Source organism: Pongo pygmaeus, chromosome 10, assembly GCF_028885625.2.
Source record: "Pongo pygmaeus isolate AG05252 chromosome 10, NHGRI_mPonPyg2-v2.0_pri, whole genome shotgun sequence".
In the NCBI taxonomy this organism is placed as follows: Eukaryota; Metazoa; Chordata; class Mammalia; order Primates; family Hominidae; genus Pongo; species Pongo pygmaeus.
In genome coordinates this window covers 108,495,910-108,517,931 of record NC_072383.2, presented here as the reverse complement: position 1 = coordinate 108,517,931, position 22,022 = coordinate 108,495,910, and the positions used below count along the sequence as shown (strand labels likewise).

Sequence of the window (22,022 nt, the reverse complement as noted above, 5' to 3'; positions counted from 1 at the left end):
GATTCCTTGCACCACACTAAGCCCTTTGTTACCTTAAGGCTTTTGCTCATGTGCCTCACACCCCAAGTCTTTTTTTTTTTTTTTTAGATGGAGTCTCGCTCACTCTGGCAGGAGTGCAATGGCACGATCTTGGCTCACTGCAAACTCCACCTCCCTGGTTCAAGCAATTCTTCCTGCCTCCGCCTCCTGAGTAGCTGGGATTACAGGCGCCTGCCACCACACCCAGCTAACTTTTGTATTTGCTAATAGAGACGGGGTTTCACCATGTTGGCCAGACTCACACCCCAAGTCTTTGACCTGGCTCTATCCTACTTCTCCTCTAGGTCTCAGCTCAAATATCACCTCTTCAGAGGTACTGCTCCCAAACCCCCACATCTGATCTCAGCCAACAGGCTTCAGTCATCCTCCGTCACTAAACTGTTTTATTTTCTTCACATACTCATCAGTGTCTGAAGTTGTCTTACCAATTTGTGTATTGCATTGTGTTGTGTTCCCAACCAGATTGTCAGCTCCACAAGGGTAGGGATTTTGCTGTATCATTCACTTTATCCTCAGTGCCCAGTGCAGTGCATGACACATAGTGGCGGAGGGTGGCGGGTGTGTGGGAAGGACGGCAAATGTTTATTCTGGAATGAATAAGAGGCTCTCGACAATGGTGTGTTAGACTTTTGCATAAGCTGGGCATTGGGTTTAGGACATAAGCATCTAGGTGGGTTGTGGCTGAGATGACTTGTGATTCAAGGTGTGAGAAGCTGGACCCTGGGCTGTTGGAGAGACGTTAGGTTTTGGAAACAAGTGTCCAGGTTGTGGTTGAATTGGTATAAACTGGCTGGCTCCAACTGTCACCAGCAGAAGGTGCCCAGGTACTTGGCGTCTTGGACAAAACACACAAACGAAGCAAGGAAAGCAAAAGCAAGGATTTATTGAGAACGAAAAGTCCACCCCACAGTGTGGGAGCAGGCCTGAGCGTAGAGGCTCAAGAGCCCCGCTTATAGAATTTTCTGGGGTCTCAAAACTCTAGAGGTTTCCCATTGGTTACTTGGTGAATATTCTATGTAAATGAAGAGAATGAAGTCACAGAGTCATTTACTCAGAATGTGCCCTATTGCAAATAGAGAGGATGTTACTTGGTGTGTGATCTATGTAAAGGGAGAGGATGAATGTGAAGTTACAAAGTATAAATGGAGAGGATGTTTCTTGGAGTGTGTGGTCTGTGTAAATGGAGAGGATGAATGTGAAGTTACAAAGCGTAAAGGGCGTGAATGGAGAAGATGAAGTGAAGTTGCAAAGCCGTTTACATTCCTGTCATTGCTGAGGTGCTTTCATTTGATTTAGGTCTACGAAGTCAGCCTTATGCTCCCTGCCTCCAGGCCCTTTTCTTCTGCCTCACAACAGGTAACATCAGACCGTTGAGGGCAGACTGGACCCCAGATTTCGGGAAGCAGGAGTCGTCCAGAAGGGCAGCGGCTGAGTTAGATTGACTTCAGCAGTGTTCAACAGGTATAAGGTCATTGAAGACGAAGAATCAAGCAATCGAGCGTCCCCGTCGGTTGCAGCGAAAGAGAACCGTGACCAACAGGAGAGCAGTGTCCACCCAGGTCACTTGGGGTTATTGGGGGACAATTTTGGAGGAAACGGAGGTCCTGGGGAGCGTTGGCTGGGTGGGGCTGTAACCCGAGCTGGTGGGCGGGTTGTGAGTTGTGACCTGGCCCGAGCCGGTCCGCCCGGATTGGGGGGCCAAACCGGGGGCGGCGGGAGGCACACCTGGGGAAGACTCACCTGTGAGCGGCTCACTTGGGCCCTCCGGGACCCACGAACCGGCGCGCCTCCTCTGCGTCCCGCCCCCGGCCGGCCCCCCGGCCAATGGGGGCGCGGAGACCTCAGCGGCGGGCGCGGATTGGGAGCCGGCGAGCGGGGGCGGGGCGGCGCGCCCGGCAGCTTAGGCGCTCGGCCGGCGGGCGGCGCTGAGCGCTCGACTACGAGGGCGCCGTGCGGGCGGAAGTGGCGACGCTGGCGTCCCCGGAGCCTGCGGCGGGCGGCTGTGACTGCCCCGGCGCTGACGGCGGCGGCCGGGGGGGCAGTGTCGACGCCCGCGGCGCCGGCTGGGGCATCACCGCGGGCCTCGACCCCGAAATGGCGCTGCTGGCCGAACACCTGCTGAAGCCGCTGCCCGCGGACAAGCAGATCGAGACCGGGCCCTTCCTCGAGGCGGTGTCCCACCTGCCGCCCTTCTTCGGTGAGCCGGAATGGAGGGGGGAGGCGGCCCGCAGCCCCACACTCACCCGAATCCTCCTTCCCCCGAGCATCCCCTAACCATCTCTGCCCTAGACACCCCCAAGTACTGTTTCCCCAGGCACCCAAGATCCTCTTTCCCTCCACTCACCCTAAATTCTCCCTTTCCCGGACCACTCCCAAGTCTTCTCCGCTCTAAACATGTCACATCCTGCCTGTCCTCCCCAAATCCTCCCTCACAATCCTCCATATCCCCCAAATGCCCCCTGATCATCCGTGCCCCCAACACGCCTTACCCTTCCATCTCCCTTAGGCATTCTGTAATCCACCATCTCCCCCAAAGCCTCCTGCCCCTTCTTCCCCAAAGTCCTTCATCCCTGGCGCTTTCTGATGGCTCTCAACTCGCTCCCCTTACAATGAATCCCCCCATTTTATAAGCCTTCTCTTTAAGCTTCCAGCCTCTCCCTCATGGGACCTACGAACCCTTCCTTCTTCCCTCGGAATTCCCCCATTCCAGATCAAAGAATCCCGTCTCCCCCTCCAAGGGTAGGAAGCCTGGTGAGGCGGGGACAGGGAGAGGGTTTTGAAGACGGAGTTGCAAAACTCCAGGGCCTCTTTCTAGGGGAAACCACCTAAAGTTTTTCCTCCTTTTAGGACAGGGGTGAGGGTTGTCGGGGGAGCTGTTTTGTGAGGTGACATCAGACATGCAGAGCTTGGCACCAATTCGTCCCTCAGTTTGGGCTCTACGAGAGGAAGCCCCTCCCCTGTATGTCGTGCGGAAGTTCCTGGGCGCATTGGGAAGGCGGTCCTCTTTCAGACCCCCACTCCCTCAGCCTAGCCCAGTCCAGCCAAGGCCCCGGATGCAAAATGGGAACTAGAAGCCAGCACCACTGCCCTGCCCTTTGCCTTTTGGGTCCCGGGTAAAGGGTGCAACCTGAGCCTCTATTCTCCTCCTCCATGTGAGCTCTGTCCTGCCCTGCTGGTTCACTTGGTGGCCTTGCAGGAAGATACCAGCCCCCAGGGCAGAGTCCAGCTGAAACCCAAAGACAGGAGACCTTAAGACAGTCCGACTTAGTAGGCAATGAAGGCTTGTTAGGGATAGTAGTTCCCACAGTGTCCTGAGCTCTGGGATGGTTGTGGTTACCTGGAGTCTATAGCTCCCCTCCTTCACCTCTTGAGCCTCAGTGTCCCCAGCTGTGAAATGGGGATGCTGATCTCCTAGGCCAGCTATGAGGAGTAGATGAGGTGGAGTGTGTAAAGTACCGAGGCCATAAGTGCCAAATAGGTCTTCGCTGTAGGGGGTGTGGCTATAAGTTCCTGAATCCAGTTTTGGTTCCTGCTAGAGTGATTAATCGGTGTTGGAGGGAGTGCAATTGTCTGGTGTGTGTGATTCCCAGACCTCGGTAAGCAATCTGAGAGCAACGGCTTGGTTTTTTACATCCACTCTGTGTCCCCAGTGCCCCGAACAGTGCCTGGCACATAGCAGATGCTCAGTCAATACTGCTGAATGCACAAAACTTTCTTATTATCAGTGTCACAGTCTTGAGATAGTACTGACTCTCCAGGCAGGGGCTTGGGAGCGAACCAGCCCTAGCATTGAAAAGTTGTTTAATTTTGTGACGTTGTTGGTTGTTGTTGTTGTTGTTGTTTTTTTTGCTTGCTTGTTTTCTCTTTGGTTCCAGGAATAGTTCCAAGTCAGAGCCAGCTTGCCCTGGACAGGGATTCAGAATCCATTTAAACAAGTGGTTCTCAACTGAGGGCAGTTTTGCCCCTTAGGGGACATCTGACAATGCCTGGAGGCATTTTTGTGGCAACTGAGTTGGGGGATGGGGCACGGGTGTCTTGTGGGTAGAGGCCAGAGAGCTGCTCAACATCCTACAGTGCACAGAACAGTCCTGCCACAACAAAGAATGATCCAGCCCCAAACATGAGCAGTGTCAAAGGTGGAGAAATCCCAGGTTAAACGCTGTGGCTTTTTCTTTCCTTATTTTCAGCGAGGTTGCACATCCGTTCTGTATTTGGGGGTATCATCGTTTGATGCAATTATCTGGCTGGTTTTGGAGGAAAGAGGGAGGTGGCAAGCCAGAGCCAGCAGTCATCTGGTGCCAGGGCTAAAGAGCATCTCCTCCTCCCTTTCCTTGGTCTCAAAGGACCCTTGTCTTTGTTGCAATCCCTGTGCTGTGGGGTGTCACATCTGTTGACAGAAGTACCATTTATACAGAAGCCTCAGTGGGGTTGGTCCACAATGGGTTAACCACCACAGGGCCCTCTGCCCACCAGAGCTGTTTACTGTTCACCAAAGAGGCTAATTCTTAGGACTCTAAAGAAAAAAAGTGATAATTCATTTGAACCATTATTCTCTTCTGTGGGGGGAGAAGAATTGCTCCTGAAGGTTGAAGACTTAAGCTTTAGGAGGATTCTTCCATGAGTGGCTTTTCTCTGGGACGTCTGATCAAGATCATTTGTCGGCTGTGATGCAGGGGCTTTTTCTAGATCTTGGAGTGTCTGGTCACTGGGATGATCCGGGTGGTGTGTGTGTCTCTTGAATGGAGCTGCTCTGGGGTGAGGGACACCAGGAGTGTGAAACGCCTTGCAGCGACAGTTTCCTCCAAGTCGGATTTTCCACCATGGCACTTGCCAACATTTGGGAACGGATCGTTCTTTGTGGTGATGGGGCTGTTCTGTGCATTGTAAGATGTTTAGCAGCATCCCTGGCCTCTACCTACCAGATGCCAGTAGCATCCCCCTCCCCAAATTGTGACAACCTAAACTATCTCCAGGGAGGCAAAATCACCTCTGAGAACCATAGCTCTAAATATAAATATGACTAAGAGCCAAAAGCTGTGTTTTTAAAAAGTATTTAATTCTGCAAGGAAGATCTGTCGATTGGAGGAAAACTGAGCAAATACAAACGATATATAAAAATCTCCCTGTCACTGAGCCCTTACTATGTGCTAAGTACTCTAGGTAGATTAGTTCACTTAATTGTCTGACAACATTTGAGGTAGAGTTTTAAAGAAAGAATCTCTGCTGGGATTTCAGAATATTTTTCTTCCAAACTCATTTACATCTATCTTTTTGGGGAAAAAAAAGTATGGGCTGGTGCGGTGGCTCACGCCTGTAATCCCAGTACTTTGGGAGGCCAAGGTGGGTGGATCTCTTGAGGTCAGGAGTTTGAGACCAGCCTGGGCAACATGGCGAAACCCTGTCTCTACCAAAAGTACAGAAAATTAGCTGGGTGTTGAGGTGCACACCTGTAGTTCCAGCTACGCAGGAGGCTGAGGTGGGAAGATCACTTGAGCTTGGGACGCCTAAGTTGCAGTGAGCTGAGATTGTGCCACTGTACTCCAGCTTGGGTGACAGAGCAAGACCCTGTCTCAAAAAAAAAAAAAAAAAAAAAAGAAAGAAAATCTACATAAAGCCTAATTCTCGCTCATTACTGATTGACAGAGTGAGACCCTGTCTCAAATAAATAAATAAACAAATAAGTATAACCTGCTTTTTTCTACCCAACAATATAGTGTAACCATCTTTTCATGTCAGTCCTCTTCTGTCTTTTCTTTTCTTTTCTTTCTTCCTTTTCCTTCCTTCCTTCCTTCTTCCTTCCTTCCTTCCTCTTTCTTTCCTTCCTTTCCTTCTCTTTTCTCCCTTCCTTTCTTTCTTCCCTCCCTCCCCCTTCCTTCCTCCCTTCTTCCCTTCCTCTCTTCCTCCCTTCCTTCCTCTTTCTCTTTCCTTCCTTCCTTTCCTTTCTTTTCTTCCTTCCTTTCTTTCTTCCCTCCCTCCCTCTTTCTTTCTTTTCTGTTTTTCTTTCTTTCTGTCTTGCTATGTCACCCAGGCTGGAGTGGTGCAGTGATGTGAACTCCTGAGCTCAAGCAATCTTCCCACTTCAGCTTCCTGAGCAGCTAGAACTACAGGCATGTGCCACCATGCTTAGCTAATTTTTTAATTTTAATTTTTGTAGAGATGGGGATCTTGTTATATTGCCCAGGCTGGAGTGCAGTGGCATGATCTTGGCTCACAGCAACCTCCACCTCCTGGGTTCAAGTGATCCTCGTGCCTCGGCCTCCCAAGTAGCTGGGATTACAGGTGCATGACTCTATGCCCAGCTAACTTCTGTATTTTTAGTAGAGATGGGGTTTTACCATTTTGGCCAGGCTGTTCTTGAACTCCTGACCTCAAGTGATCTGTCCGCCTCAGCCTCCCAAAGTGCTGGGATTACAGGTGTGAGCCACCACACCTGGCCGATTGTATCACTTCAATGTGGTATAATTTATTAAACCAATCCCCTACTGTTGGACATACACATCGCTTCTTATGTTGGGCTCTGGTAGACAGTGCTGCAGTGAACATCCTTGTATTCAATTCTTTGTGCACTCCTTTGGTTATTTCTCGTTTTTAGAAGTGAAACTGCTGAGTTGAAGAGTGCTTTAACCTGTTAGAGCAGCCACATTTCTTAAACCTTTGTTAGGTGTGGTTTGTGACAGCATTAGTTGGGCTTGCTTCAGTGGGTGCTGGCTGCGGGCCAGCCTCCTGCCTGCCTGATTTAGAGCATCCATATCTTGGGCCTGCCCTTCCTCCTTATCTCCAATTGGAATCTCCCAGTTGTACAGGTTTTACTACATCCACTTAGAGGCCAGCCCTTTGTTTATCTTCTCTCTCTACCTTGACCCGGTAATCAGATCTTTCCTGACCCATCAGTTTGCAAGACTGACTTCTGGGAGGTCTCCTTTCTCATGTTGAAGGTCAATTTTGTGGCTGTTCTAAAGCATTAACAATGGGAGGGCAGGGGCATGGAGACTTAAGTATCATCTAGTTCTTGACACTCCCTGTCTAGAAGCCTCTGTGGTTCCCTTTCATCCCAGCTTGAAACCTGTACTTTAGCCTTTGTGAATGGTTTGTAGCCCCACACATGGCAGTATCGTCATACTCTTGCCTCCAGAGCTTCCCCACATCAGCCCCTCTGCCTGGTGGACTACTCTACTCTTCAGCCCACCTCCCTCCTTTTGCCTGTCTGGGTTCTACTTATCCTTAAGGAGTTACCTTATCCAGAACGTCTCTCCTAACTCTCTTAGACTCCCATGGACCCTATCATATTCTGTGACTCTGAGTTATTTCAGTGTGTAGCACTCGGTACTAGTACTGTTTGCTGAATGACTGCTTTTCATTCCATTCTCATTCTTCAGGGTTCTTGTTGAAGATGCTGGGCCCTTCTCTCTCTTTCCAAATTAAAATACATGAATAGGCCAGGCATGGTGGCTCACGCCTGTAATCCCAGCACTTTGGGAGGCTGAGGCGGGCAGATCACCTGAGGTCAGGAGTTGGAATCCAGCCTGACCAACATGGAGAAACTCCATTTCTACTAAAAATACAAAAAAAAAAAAAAAAAAAAATTGGCCGGGCATGTTAGCATACTCCTGTAATCCTAACTACTCGGGAGGCTGAGGCAGAAGAATCCCTTGAACCTGGGAGGTGGAGGTTGCAGTGAGCTGAGATTGCACCACTGTACTTCAGCCTGGGCAGCAGAGTGAGACTCTGTCTCAAAATAAATAAACTAAACTAAACTAAAATAAGATACATGACTAAATTAAAATATATAACCCCCTCATAGCCTGTACTTGTGGCAGACATCATTAATCAATCATGATGCTGTTTTCCCCTTTGAGCCTAAACACAGCCTTGGCATCTTTATTAACACTGCCACTCCAGGTCAGTTAGAGTGCTGCATGAGATGATACCTATTTGCTCTCACTGTTTAGGGAGAGACTAGAGATGGAAGAGCTGAAGGTAATGATTCTTCATTACCTCTCGGTTCTTGAGATCCAAATTCTGGGGTTGATTTTTCTTCATACCTCTTACCTTAATTAAACGGATGTCTGTGGAATCTGGCCTTCTAGGTATCTGGCACTCATTAAATAGTCCTAGAGTGAACCCAGAAAGAGTGGTTTTCCATCACTTTTGGTTCAGCGCTTGTTCCACTTTGGGGGAGGGTGGCAGTGGCAGCCTAGAATCAGAGATTTATCTTGTTCTATAGCCAAAGAAACCTAGGCCAGAGAGGTTAGGTGACTTGCTCAGGGTCACACAGCCAGTGAGTGACCAGTAAAGCCAGACTAGAACTTGGGCCTCCGGACTCCTTATGTGCCAGACTAGAACTCAGTCCTCTGGACTCCTTATGTAGTGTTCTTGCTGTCATGCCTGCTGTCCTGGCTTTCTCTCTGGTAAAGGAGAAGACCCCCAGTGGAGCCAGCGTGGTTGGGTACTTGAGGAAATCCAGTGGTTCTGCTGGCACCATGGTGACTTGTCCACATGACAAGTGGCATGGGTGCCACAGACCAGACATGCAGGTTTGCTCTGAGGTGTGTAACTCATAAACAGCCCGCCAAGCTGATCCATAACTCCTGTTTATTTGAATATAAATTAGAAAATGACTGGGGTGTTGAAATCGTCTGGTGGGAAAAGCCCCAACAAGTTGGCTGGTTGTGTGTGTGTGTGTGTGTGTGTGTGTGTGTGTTTTGTTTAAGAGACAAGGTCTTGCTCTATTGCCCAGACTGGCATGCAGTGGGGTGATCACAGCTCACTGCAGCCTCCAGCTCCTGGGCTCAAGTGATCCTCCTGCCTCAGCCTCGTGAGTAGTTGGGATTATAGGCGTGTGCCACGGTGCTCAACTCTTGCTTTTTTTTTTTTTTTTTTTTTTTGAGACAGAGTCTTGCTCTATTGCCCAGGCTGGAGTGCAGTGGCACGATCTCGGCTCACTGCAACCTCTGCCTCCTGGGTTCAAGTGATTCTCCCGGCTCAGCCTCCCCAGTAGCTGGGATTACAGACTTGCACCGCCATGCCCGGCTAATTTTTTGTATTTTCACTAGAGACGGGGTTTCACCATGCTGGCCAGGCTGGTCTTGAACTCCTGACCTCATGATCCACCCACGTCAGCCTCCCAAAGTGCTGGGATTAGAGGCGTGAGCTACTGCGCCCAGCCTCAGCTCTGGCTTTTCCTTCATCTGGGACATCAGGCTAACTGGGAACCAGCCCCACCTGTACCCTTTGATCTGTGAGTTAGAAGCTCCCCCACTGCAACAAGCATCCTCTGAGATTTGGGACCACCTACCACAGCCTTGCAATATTTTCTGCTTTTTTAAAAAAAATTTAAAGTTAATGCTAATACCTGTTTATTTTTGGTTTTGTATAGAACAGGGGTGTACAATTTTTTGGATTCCCAGGGCCACACTGGAAGAATTGTCTTGGGCCACACATAAAATACACTAACGCTAACGATAGCTGATGAGCTAAAAAACAAAACAAAACAAAACTCAAATCTCATAATGTTTTAAGAAAGTTTATGAATTTGTATTGGGCCACATTCAAAGCGGTTCTGGGCCACATGAGGCCTGTGGTCTGCGGGTTGGACAAGCTTGGTGAAGAATATCCCAAGAAAGACAAGAAACTGTATTAACCCTCCTAATATAGCAGGTGAGTTATCATTTTGATTGACTGTTGAGAGCTGGATTCTAGAGGAATGGGATTTAGATTGTGTGCCTGGGAGGAACCCTGAGAAGATGAAACAAATAATGTCTTGTTGGAGGAAGAAGCCAGAGAGACACTTTCTGCAATGGCTGTACAATTTTGAAACTGCTGGCAGACTTCGGAGATGCATTGCAAGTAGTAAGTGAGGCTTTCTTAGCCTTCAGGAGCACCTGCTGTGTGCTGGTGCCGTGCTGGTAGGTCCCACTCTTGATCCCACCTGGCCAGAGAACAATCTGCAAGGAAGGCTGTGGAGGGCCCTGTTGTGTTTTTCTGTCCATGTGTGTAACAGCCCATGAGTCAGCTGTTTTTGAGGCTCAGAGGGGAGAAGTCACTTTGAGTCTGATTCTCTTCCTCTGACATCTGTGCCCTGAACACTGTGGACAGATGAGTGGAAGAAACATGGAGATTGGCATCCAGCTGAGCCAGCCTGAGCTTGAGAGGCCCCAAGGTGGCTTTTTTTTGGCAGCTCCGTTTCCCAACAGCTGTGTGGCAAAAGGCCCAGTTCCTAAAGGTCTAGGGCCGTCCGTCCTACCTGTGTGGAAAGATGTGGTGACTGCGGGCAGGAGCACCAAAATCAATGCCTGACTTGGTGAATGACTGCCAGGGCACAGAGCCAGCTGCATGGCTGCTTAAGTCTGACAATTGCTCCAGCAGCCTCCTTTATAATGTCCAAAGGCCAGAGTACATACAGACCAGTGGCACCCGCCCACCCTGTCCTGGGATGGTGGTGATTAGATCTTTGTGTTCAGAAAAATCTGGCCCTTGAGGTCAGAGACTGAGGTCTGGCCTCTCTGCTGCCAGAAGGAAGAGGATTGAGTAGGAGGGGAGAGACTACAGTTGCTTGCGAACTCATCTTGCCCCTCGTCTGCTGCACAGGGGTGCTTGGAGGGACAGCCCTCCACTGTGAATCCCTTGGGGCAGAAGTCAGGCCCTCCCAGGACCCACCAATGGGCTTCTGCAGCATGGGCGCCCAGCCTATATCCACGTGAAAAGGAATGGGAGGAATTCATGACAAAGGGCTTTATAAAATATAACGTATGACCGTGATCATAACTAGCGTCATCTCTATTTTGAGTGGCTTCCAGGATATGCCATTGAATTAGGCAGTAGCTCATTTCTAATCCTCATGATGAACTTAGGAGGAATTTGGCACCATTTTCCAGAAGAGGAAACCAATGTGCAGGGAGGTGAAGCGATTTGATCAGGTCATAAAGCTAGGAAGTGGTCCACAGGACTTTGCAGCAGGTCTAGCCCTGTAACGGGAGACCAACACCACATCAAGAGACAGGAAGATGTTGGAAGTCGTCTCTAGGGCAGAAATGTCCCTTGTAGGGGAGGAGGGGAAATGAGAGGAAGTTCCCGGCTGGCATGACAATGTGATTATTTCAATGAGCTTCTTAGAATGGAAATATTGGGGCTGGGGGCAGTGGCTCATGCCTGTAATCCCAACACTTTGGGAGGCCGAGGCGGGCAGATCACGAGGTCAGGAGTTTGAGACCAGCCTGGCCAACATGGTAAAACCCTGTCTCTACTAAAAATACAAAAAAAAATTAGCCGGGTGTGGTGGCGCAATCCTGTAATCCCAGCTACTCCGAAGGCTGAGGCAGGAGAATCGCTTGACCCAGGAGGCGGAGGTTACTGTGAGCTGAGATCACGCCACTGTACTCCAGCCTGGGACAGAGCGAGACTCCGTCTCAGAAAAAAAGAAAAAAAAAAAAAGAATGGAAATGTTGGGTCCTAGTCTTAGGTTTCATTGTTTCAGTAAAAACCTGCCAGAGTGAATGTTAACTCCTTTTATTACATACTTACAGTGGTACTTGTATGGAGGCCTTTTTTGTGGTTCTTGCTAGAGTGTTAACTGTATCTGAGCTTTTCAAAGTCATTGCAGTGGATCAGCCCTCTCCAGGGTCTTCTAGAAGCCTCTGCTTTCCACCCTGGCAGTTAGGCAGTCGACTCACACTTCCCTGTGTTCAGAAATGATTCATTTTCTGCCTTGCTGTTCCTCCAAGTTCCTTACTTCACTCCCTTCTGAGATCTCTGTCTTAATGGTCTGGAATACATTTGAAGTCATTATTTTATGATGGAGAGATTTCTGCTAATTTTACCCCTAACAATCAATCAATTAGTCAATAATTCTTTTTCTCCCTCCTCCCTTCCTTCCTCTCCTTCTGCTTTGATTTCTTAATCATTGGAATAATTGTTTTCTGGATTTCCTCTCTAAAGAAAAGCTTTGTCTGTTGGGAAAGGTGATGATGATATAATTTATAATAATAAGCATAAATGATAATACCTTCTTTTTCTTTTCTTTTCTTTTTTTTTTTTTTTTTTGAGACGGAGTCTTGCTCTGTCACCAAGGCTGGAGTGCAGTGGCGTGATCTCAGCTCACTGCAACCTCCACCCTCCCACCGGGTTCAAGCAATTATCTTACCTCAGTCTCCCAAGTAGCTGGAATTAATTATAGGCGCACACCACCACACCCAGTTAATTTTTGTATTTTTAGTAGAGATGGGGTTTCACCATGTTGGTCAGGCTGGTCTTGAACTCTGACCTCAGGTGATTTGTCCGCCACAGCCTCCCAAAGTGCTGGGATTACAGGCGTGAGCCACGGTGCCCAGCCTAATACCTTCTTTTTCACTGAGCACTTACTAGGTACCAGAAACTGTGCTTAGGCCTTTATTTATACAACTTTATTTAAGCCTCACAGCAAACCTTTGAAGAGGGGTCCATTATGAGCCTCATTTTAAAAATGAGGAAACTTGCCGAGTGCGGTGGCTCATGCCTGTAACCCCAGCACTTTGGGAGGCCCAGGCAGGCAGATCTCTTGAGGTCAGGAGTTCGAGATCAACCTGGCCAACATGGCGAAACCTTGTCTCTTTTAAAAATACAAAAATTAGCCAGGCATGGTGGCACGCGCTACTCGGGAGGCTGAGGCAGGAGAATGGCGTGAACCTGGGAGGTGGAGGTTGCAGTGAGCCAAGATCGCGCCACTGCACTCCAGCCTGGGCAACAGAGCGAGAGTCTCAAAATAATAATAATAATAATAATTTTCCCAGTTGAGTGCGGTGGCTCACACCTGTAATCCCAGTACTTTGGGAGGCTGAGGCAGGCGGATCACGAGGTCAGGAGATCGAGACCATCCTGGCCAACATGGTGAAATCCCGTCTCTACTGAAATACAAAAAAAAAAAAAAAATTAGCTGGGCGTGGTGGTGCTTGCCTATAGTCTCAGATACTCAGGAGGCTGAGTCCTGGGAATCGCTTGAACCCGGAAGGCAGAGACTGCAGTGAGCCGAGATCAGGCCACTGCACTCCAGCCTGGCGACAGAGCGATACTCCATCTCAAAAAGAAAAAAAAAAAAAAAAAAGAATTTTCCCAACTGCATCATTCTTAGTTCAAGACTGGTTTTTCCTGAACAGGGAGCAATTATAGGACAAATAGTTGGCATGTCATGAGGGTGAAGTTTTTCTTTTTTCTTTTTCTTTCTTTCTTTTTTTTTTTTTTTTTTTTTGAGGTAGAGTCTTGCTCTGTCGCCCAGGCTGGAGTGTAGTGGCACAATCAATCTTGGCTCACTGCAACCTCCGCCTCCTGGGTTCAAGTGATTCTCCTGCCTCAGCCTCCTGAGAAGCTTGGATTACAGACGCGCACCACCATGCCCGACTCATTTTTGTATTTTTAGTAGAAATGGGTTCACACTATGTTGGCCGGGCTAATTTTGAACTCCTGGCCTCAAGTGATCCACCTGCCTTGGCCTACCAAAGTGCTGGGATTACAGGCGTAAGCCACTGCGCCTGGCCTGGGGGTGAAGTTTTTAAAGAAGTATTTTGAATTGTTTTGTAAACATTCTTTCCTCTTTAGATAGTAGACTCAGAGCAGGAACCTGTTTTAGAAATGTAGGTAATCTCAAGGCTTGTATCCTTAAAATTAGGCCTTATTGTAAACTGAGCCATGACAACCCGCACCCCCAGATTAATAAATGATTCATCTCCATCAGCTGTAATTTGAGTGTCTTCCATTATGATCCTTGTAACCCAAGACCTATAAAGTTAATCTGCCTCATGTGTTTAACAACTGAACTTTATTATCCAGCTATGAAAAAAACCATTGAATTTGCAATAGAACCTCCCCACACCAGGCTTGTAGCATCACGACACGGGCATCCTGTTCTTCCTTTCTGGAAATGACTGTTTATGAATTGGGTTAGGTATGTTCTGTCCTGAATCACACAGGCTGAAAGTGAAGCAACCTGTGCATCTTAAAGAGTGCTTTTTGGTTCCTGAACATTGTTCTTGAGATGAAACGAGAGGGTGGGCCAGGGCAGGGCAATTTGGTCACCTTGTTACTCAATGTCAGGAACATCCCATGTTGTAAGAGATGGCTGTTTGAAGAGTCAGGCATGGAGAGGCAGCTTGGATGGCAACTTCCAGGTATATGCTGTGGTCTTGCTAAGAGCATAACGACCAGTACTGTCCAACTCTCTTGAGGCCAGAAAAAGAGGAAATGAGGTCGGGTGCAGTGGCTCCCGCCTGTAATTCCAGTGCTTTGGGAGGCCAAGGCGGGAGGATCACTTGTGGCCAGGAGTTCAAGACCACCCTGGGCAACAAAGTAAGACCCCATCTCTACAAAAAATTAAAAACAAAAAATTAGCTGGTCATAGTGACATGTGTCTGTAGTCTCAGCTACTCCAGAGACTGAGGCTGGAGGATCACTTGAGCCTGGGAGGTCAAAGCTGCAGTGAGGCCAGGCGTGGTGGCTCACGCCTGTAATCTCAGCACTTTGGGAGGCCAAAGCGGGTGGATCACGAGGAGGTTAGGAGATCGAGACCATCCTGGCTAACACGGTGAAACCCTGTCTCTACTAAAAATACAAAAAATTAGCCAGGCGTGGTGGCGGGCACCTGTAGTCCCAGCTACTCGGGAGGCTGAGGCAGAGGAATGGCGTGAACCCAGAAGGCGGAGCTTGCAGTGAGCTGAGATCGCGTCACTGCACTCCAGCCTGGGCTACAGAGCGAGACTCCGTCTCAAAAAAAAAAAAAGAAAAAGAAAAAGAAAAAGCTGCAGTGAGCTGTGATTGTGCCACTGTACTCCAGCCTGGGTGATACAATGAGACCCCATCTCTAAACAAAAAAAAGAAATTAGTGTGATTCTGTGTAGCATATGGTCACTGCTGGCTTACAGGGAATTCTGCTTTCTGGGCAGTGTCACCCATCTGAACTGTGGCAGAGATCCAGGCAGGAGGCCCTAGATAGCCCTTGTCTAGTCAGAATTGTCCCAGAGGCCATGCACGAAACCCCTCATTGGTGCATACCTTCTCTTTGCAGGAGATTCTGATTCTGGTGGCTATTTGGTATTTAAGTATCTATAAGAATTTGGCTGGGCACGGTGGCTCACGCCTGTAATTCCAGCACTTTGGGAAGCTGAGGTGGGTGGATTGCTTGAGCTCAGGAGTTTGAGACCACCCTGGGCAACATGGTGAAACCCTGTCTCTACTAAAATACAAAAAATTAGCCTGGCATGGTGGCGTGCGCCTGTAGTGCCAGCTACTCGGGAGGCTGAGGCATGAGAATTGCTTACGCTCGGGAGGCAGAGGTTGCAGTGAGCCGAGATTGCTCCACTGCACTCCAGCTTGGGCTATAGAGTGAGACTCTGTCTCAAAAAAAAAGAATAATAAATAATTAAAGCACTGCAGGAAGAAGTAGCTGTCAACCATTAACAGGAGTTTTAAAAAAATACACAAAGTTGGCCAGGTACAGTGGCTCATGCCTGTAATCCTAGCACTTTGGGAGGCCGAGGCTAGAGGATTGCTTGAGCCTAGGAGTTCAAGACCAGCTTGGGCAATGGTATAGCGAGTCCCAGTCTCTACAAAAAGTAAAAAAAAAAAAATTAGCCCAGCATGGTGGTGCATACCTGTAGTCCCAACTACTCTGGAGGCTGAGGTGGGAGGATTGCTTGAGACCAGGAGTTCCAGGCTACAATGAGCCATGATTGTGCCACTGCATTCCAGCCTGGGCAACACAGTGATACCCTGTCTCAAAAAAAAAAAAAAAAAAAAAGATACACAAAGCTGTCCAGTTGTCCTAAAAGCCTGAAGGCACACCATCTAGAGTCATTTAGTGACGGTTTGAGGGGACTAGTGACATTTCTGGGCTACATCTTTATCATAACTCGTATTTTTGATGATGGCCCTGTTTAGAAAGCTACGAATGGCTTCCACTATGAAAGCAGTGACATATGTGTTACATTTTGTTGAGTTCCATTCAAGATGGCTGAACTAGAATGCTGATGGTATATTCGTATTTGAGAGCCAGGCACAGTGGTGCACACCTGTTGTCCCAGGTACTCAGGAAGCTGAGGCAGGAAGATCACTTGAGCCCAGGAGTTCTTGGCTGTAGTGTGCTACACTGATTGGGTGTCTGCACTAAGTTTGGCATCAATATGGTGACCTCCTGGCAAAGAGGACCACCAGGTTGCTTAAAGAGGTATGAACTGGCCCAGGTCAGAAACAGCAGGTCAAAATTCCCATGCTGATCAGTAGAGGGATTGCACCTGTGAATGGCCACTGCACTCCAGCCTGGGCAATATAGCAAGACTCTTTTTTAAAAAAATGGTAGATGGAAAATATTTCACTGTTTTTATTTTTTTATTATTGAGATTAAGCATCTTTTCATTTCTATTGTGAATTGCCCATTGTTCTATAGGGCTGTTGTTTTATTCTTACTGATTTGTAAGAGCTCTTTACATATTAGGGATAGTAGCCTTTTTTCTGTTATGCTTGTTACACAGACTCTCTACTCTCTGCTCCCCAAGTTGTTTGGCTTTGGTTGGTGGTGGGATTTCTCCTCTCCCCCATATAGGAGGTTTCTGTTTTTTATAATTAGATTTATTGGTTTCCTTCCTTGTGCCTTCTGAGTTGAGTAGCATGCATTGGAAAAAGCCTTCTCCATTAAACAGAAGGGGTCGTTTGCCAGCTGTTCCGGATCTTTACTGTATTTGGAATCTGCTCATTCTAGTTGGGTCTGTGAAAGAAGATGGTGGGACCACATCTGATTTTTCTTTTTTTAAAGACAGCTTCAGGCCAGGCATGGCGGCTCATGCCTGTAATCCCAGCACTTTGAGGAGGCCAAGGCGGGCAGATCACTTCAGCCCAGGAGTTTGAGACTGGCCTGGGCAAAATGGTAAGACCCCGTCTCTATTTTTTTTTTTTTTCAGACAGAGTCTCACGTGCAATCTCAACTCACTGCAACCTCCGCCTCCCAGATTCAAGTGATTCTCTTGCCTCACCCTCCCAAGTAGCTGGGATTACAGATGTGCACCACTACGCCCAGCTAATTTTTGTATTTTTAGTACAGATGGGGTTTCACCATGTTGGTCAGGCTGGTCTTGAACTCCGGATCTCAGGTGATCCTCCCGCCTCGGCATCCTAAAGTGTTGGTATTACAGGCATGAGCCACCATGCTTGGCCTGACCCTGTCTCTATTGAAAAATAATAATAAGAAGAATAAATAAAAAATGTTTAAAAAGACAGCTTTCTTTCTCCCTGGAGGTCATGAACTAGAGAACCCTCCAAGTCCCCTCCCTCCCTCCAGGCAGACAGGTTGTGGGTGGCATTTCAAAGAGGCTGTTTGCTGACAACAATAAAAAAAAACAAGTTTGGGGTAACTGCAAAACTGGTCAAACAAGAAGGGTAATTTGGGGTTAAGGCTGCATTCTGTAGGAAAGGGAAGGCTTGAGAGCCTGGTAGAAACATGTCATGCTGTATTCAGAGCAGGTGCAGGCTTGAATTTAAACTCTTAGAGGCTGGGTGTGGTGGCACACGCCTGTAATCCCAGCTTCTGGGGAGCTGAGGCAGGAGAATCACTTGAACCCGGGAGGCGGAGGTTGCAGTGAGCCTAGATTGCGCCACAGCACTCCAGCCTGGGCAACGGAGTGAGAGACTCTGCCTCAAAAAAATAAATAAATAAATAAAATAAACTGTTAGAAAAGCCACCACATGCTTGGGAATTAAAATCGTCTTCTGGTTTCCTATTTTCTCTGAGTTCACAGGACCTCAAAGAAACATTCTTTGAGTTCAAAGAATGGTAACATTCTAGACAGAAAGGTTAAGGGTGTAGTGGAAGCAGCTTTGGCTCTGGAATTGTGTCTGAGTTCCTGGCACTCCCTGGAGTGTAACTTGGGCAAGTCATTTGGCTTTTCTGTGACTTGATGTCCTTGGACTGCACCAAAGGCAAACATAAGCCCAGAGCCTTGGGTGGGTGATGTTGAAACAGGCTTCAGCCCAACCATATACAGAGCACTTCCTGTTTGCACAACACCTCTGGGCTGTAGAAACCGAAGGGCCTGAACCTGGAGTGGTTAAGTCACTTGGCCAAACTCACACCAGAGCTGCGATTCAAACCCAGGACTGTGGATGCCACTGCTTCAGTGCCACTGCCCATGTTGACGCCACTGCTAATTGCAGGCAGCCCACCTCCAGATGCTTCCAAACCCACTTCAGCGTGCTTGTTTACATAACACAGAGATGCATGCAGAGCTGCCTTTCCTGCCGGTGGCTCCCTGTGGGTAGAGCATGGAAGTGAAGTCTGGGGTCTTGTTCCCAGCCCCTGCCTCGCCTCCCCTCTCTTCTGCTAGGCTCCCAGCCCCAGAAATGCATTTGAGGCACCACATTCCTCCCCTACTGTTGAGCGGGAGCTCTGGCCCTGTGCGGTGGCCCCACACACAATAACAGCTGCTGTTGGGGCCCAGCTTCTGCTGACCATGGCGGCCTCGTGACCCTCGTAGCGCATGGTCAGGAGAACACAAAACAAAAAGCCTTTCTCCCTGCCACCAGGGAAGGGCCGCTCGGAACTGCACAAGGATGCTGCATAACATCTTTCTGCGTCTCTGAAATGCATGTTGAATGACCCGAGTCATTGAGAAAAGCTAATAAGCCACCCATGGTCGATGGTGATCTGTCATCAAGCCCTGCCGTCATCTCTTCTTCACTGGAAGGCTTTGGTTGAAAACCAGCCAGTGGCAGTAAAAACAATCGTGGTCAGTGCTTTGAGCCCTCACTTTGCATGTGTGACACCTCTCTCTCACAGCAGCCCTGCAGAGGAACATCCTAGAAGGATTTCCGTTTTATAAACAGGGGAACTGAGGCCCAAGTCCCTTCACATATCCTCTGTCATCTGGGTTGGACAGGTGTTTAAAACCAGTGTGTTGGGTCAGTCTGAACCATAGGAGGGTGCAGAGATGGAGAGCCTGGAAGGGAAATACACTGACGGATTCCATGTTTCCCACAGTCCATTCATTCACTCATTCATTCATTCCACAGATGTCATACAAGTACCAACTAGGGTCAGGCATCTGCTGGGTGCTGGGGGCATAGCAGGGAACCTGGTCCCTGCCCTCTTCAGAGCTCAAGTCTGGTGGCAAGATTGTTGGTTTAAAAAACAAAGGTGTAACACATGTGACTATGATCACTATAACAGTGAAACAGATTTGGAAGAAAAAGTAGAAAAAGAAATAGAATTTTATGAGCAGAAAAAAAAACCTGACATTACTTTTTTCAGTATTTTCTATGAGAAAATTCAAACATGTGGCAAAGTTGAAAGAATTTTACAGCAAATAGTACTCGTACACCTATCACCTAGATGTTACCATTAATATTTTACTGTGCCTATCTATCCATATCTCTGTCCATCCATCCATCAGTCTAATGTAAGCCTTTGGACATTATGCATTTTTATATTTTATTTATTTATTTTTTTGAGATGGAATTTCACTCTTGTTGCCCAGGCTGGAGTGCAGTGGCTGTCTCGGCTCACTGCAACCTCTGCCTCCTGGGTTCAAGTGATTCTCCTGGCTCAGCCTCCCCAGTAGCTGGGATTACAGACGTGCACCACCACACCTGGCTAATTTTTGTATTTTTATTAGAGATGGGGTTTCACCAAGTTGGTCAGGCTGGTCTTGAACTCCTGACCTCAGGTGATCCACCCACCTCGGCCTTCCAAAGTGCTGGGATTATAGGCATGAGCCACTGCGCCTGGCCCACATTTTAATTTTTTTTAGAGATGGAGTCTCACTCTGTTGTGCAGGCTGGAGTGCAGTGACACAATCATAGCTCACTGCAGCCTTGAACTCCTGGGCTTGAGCGATCCTCCCACCTCTGGCTCCCGAGTAGCTGGGACTACAGGTGCATGCCACCACGTCCGGCTCATTATACATTTTGGGAAGATGAGGATGTAAAGCCGTCAGCTGGAGCTGAGGAACAGCCATACGTCCAGATGGGTTTTGCCAGTCCCCATGTAGCCCATCCATGGCACCTGCCTGGCCCCCTGTGAGGGTCGGAATTTGCACCCTCTGGCAGCACTGTAGTCACTGGCAGAGGAAAGAGGATCTTGGCTCTGGCGTTATTATGTAAGTTCAGAATGCATGGTCCTTTCAGAGAGGCAGCGGTAGCGGTGCTGGAAGAGAACACCTTCCAGGGCTAACAAGTGGCACGACCTCTCCAGGCTGGCCTCTACACACAGCGGAGGTCAGTGATCTGTCAGGTGAGGTTAAAGGGTGGCATGGAGTTGTCACCCCATTGATGCTTGGCAGGCCTGTCTGGGAGACCAGAGCACCCTGGATTCATTGCCTACACCCCTGGCGCAGCACCTCTGAGCAGCCTCTGACGTGACCACCCTAGGGAAGGCTCCAGCATGGCCCCTTGCTGGGAGATTTGCCTCTGCAGACAATGGAAAGAGGCTCAGTTGCTGAGAGGAGACTGCTCGTGGCACAGCGTGAGGACAGCATGCCCGGAGCTTGCAGCAGGTCAAGGTGGCAGCCCTGGCCCTAGTGGGGCCTCACAGGGGAGCACAGAGAAAGCAGCAGGGGCACAGGTCAAGGATGAGTCCCACTCGATGGAGGTTCTGGGGAATCCTCTGTCTTCCACGATGATGTCATTTGCTGGGTCACAGCACATGACCCTAATAATGATATGAGGTCATAAAAATGATTGAAGTTCAGGTACTGAGTGTTCACCACTCACCGGGCACTCTGCTACATGTGTTTGGTGCCTTATTTTATTTTTTTTGAGGTGGAGTCTTACTCTGTCGCCAGGCTGGAGTGCAGTGGCACAATCTCGGCTCACTGCAACCTCTGCCTCCCAGGTTCAGGCGATTTTCCTGTCTCAGCCTCCTGGGTAGCTGGGACTACAGGCGCCTGCTACCACGCCCGGCTAATTTTTGTATTTTTAGTAGAGATAAGGTTTCACCATGTTGGCCAGGCTGGTCTCAAACTCCTGACCTTGTGATCCGCCTGCCTTGGCCTTCCAAAGTGCTGGGATTACAGGCGTGAGCTACTGCGCCTGGCCTCGGTGCCTTATTTTTAATTTCTTAAAGAAGCATATGAAATAAGTACTATTATTGCCCCATTTGACACAAGAGGAAACTGAGGCACACAGCGGCGAGGAGACTTGCTTGGCTGGGGAGTGGTCGTGCAGGATTCTCACCCTGTCTGGCTGAATCCCTAGCCCACCTTCTTTCCATTGGGCTATGGGCTGTTTCCTTAAATGTTTAATGCTGTTTCTCTCATGCACCTCTTTTCATAGCTGCAATTAGAATGTTCCAGATGGCTGGCCAGGTGTGCAGGGTCACCCTGGGTGGAATTTGGCTTAAGGAAGTTCCACCCCTAGCCCTCTGCCCTCATGCGGTCACTTGGCGCCCACACTGAGGTCCCTGTCTGGGCTCCTGGGTATCGGCCTTTCACTCCCGTGGGATTGGCACCCACCTCTAGCCTGCTCTGGGGTCTTTGTCCCCTGGGCTCTGTAGCAGGCTTAGCAAGCTCACTTTTCTGGACCGCAACAAGGACAATGAAAAGGTGTCACAGAAGCCTGGTAATCTGTCTTCAGGCTCGAAGGTAAAGTCCACATCGAGCCTGCTCAGTAAAGAACCTGCATACTTCCTGCATGTAAGGAGCAAGATGTCCTGTGACAGCCTGCCATGGGGGTGACAAAAGAGGGAGAGGAGGAGAGGCAGGCAGCAGGCTGCTCACATTTCAGCAGATCCCAGCAGTTCTAGGCACTGCCAGGCAGTTTCCAGGTCTACATTTTATCAACTCCAAGGTGTTACCTATTATATGATCCGATATATTATAACCCACCAAGAAAGGAAAACGCCTCCATTTAAGAACATTCTACTGGGTGTGATGGTGTATCCCTCTAATCCCAGCACTTTGGGAGGCTGAGGCGGGAGGATCGCTTGAGTCCAGGAGTTGAAGCCTGCAGTGAGCTGTGATCTTGCCACTGTACTCCAG

At 48.8% G+C, this 22,022-nt stretch overlaps 1 protein-coding gene across 1 annotated transcript in view; it reads left to right on the top strand.

Moving 5' to 3' along the window:
- Window positions 1–1,972: 1,972 nt before the first annotated feature.
- Window positions 1,973–22,022, top strand: part of GLTP (glycolipid transfer protein) — a 29,602-nt gene continuing 9,552 nt past the window's right edge. Inside the window, exon 1 of the mRNA XM_054443385.2 lies at window positions 1,973–2,236. Within this exon, the coding sequence (XP_054299360.1) occupies window positions 2,134–2,236 (103 nt within the window). The 5' untranslated portion in view covers window positions 1,973–2,133. The remainder of the gene's footprint in view (window positions 2,237–22,022) is intronic.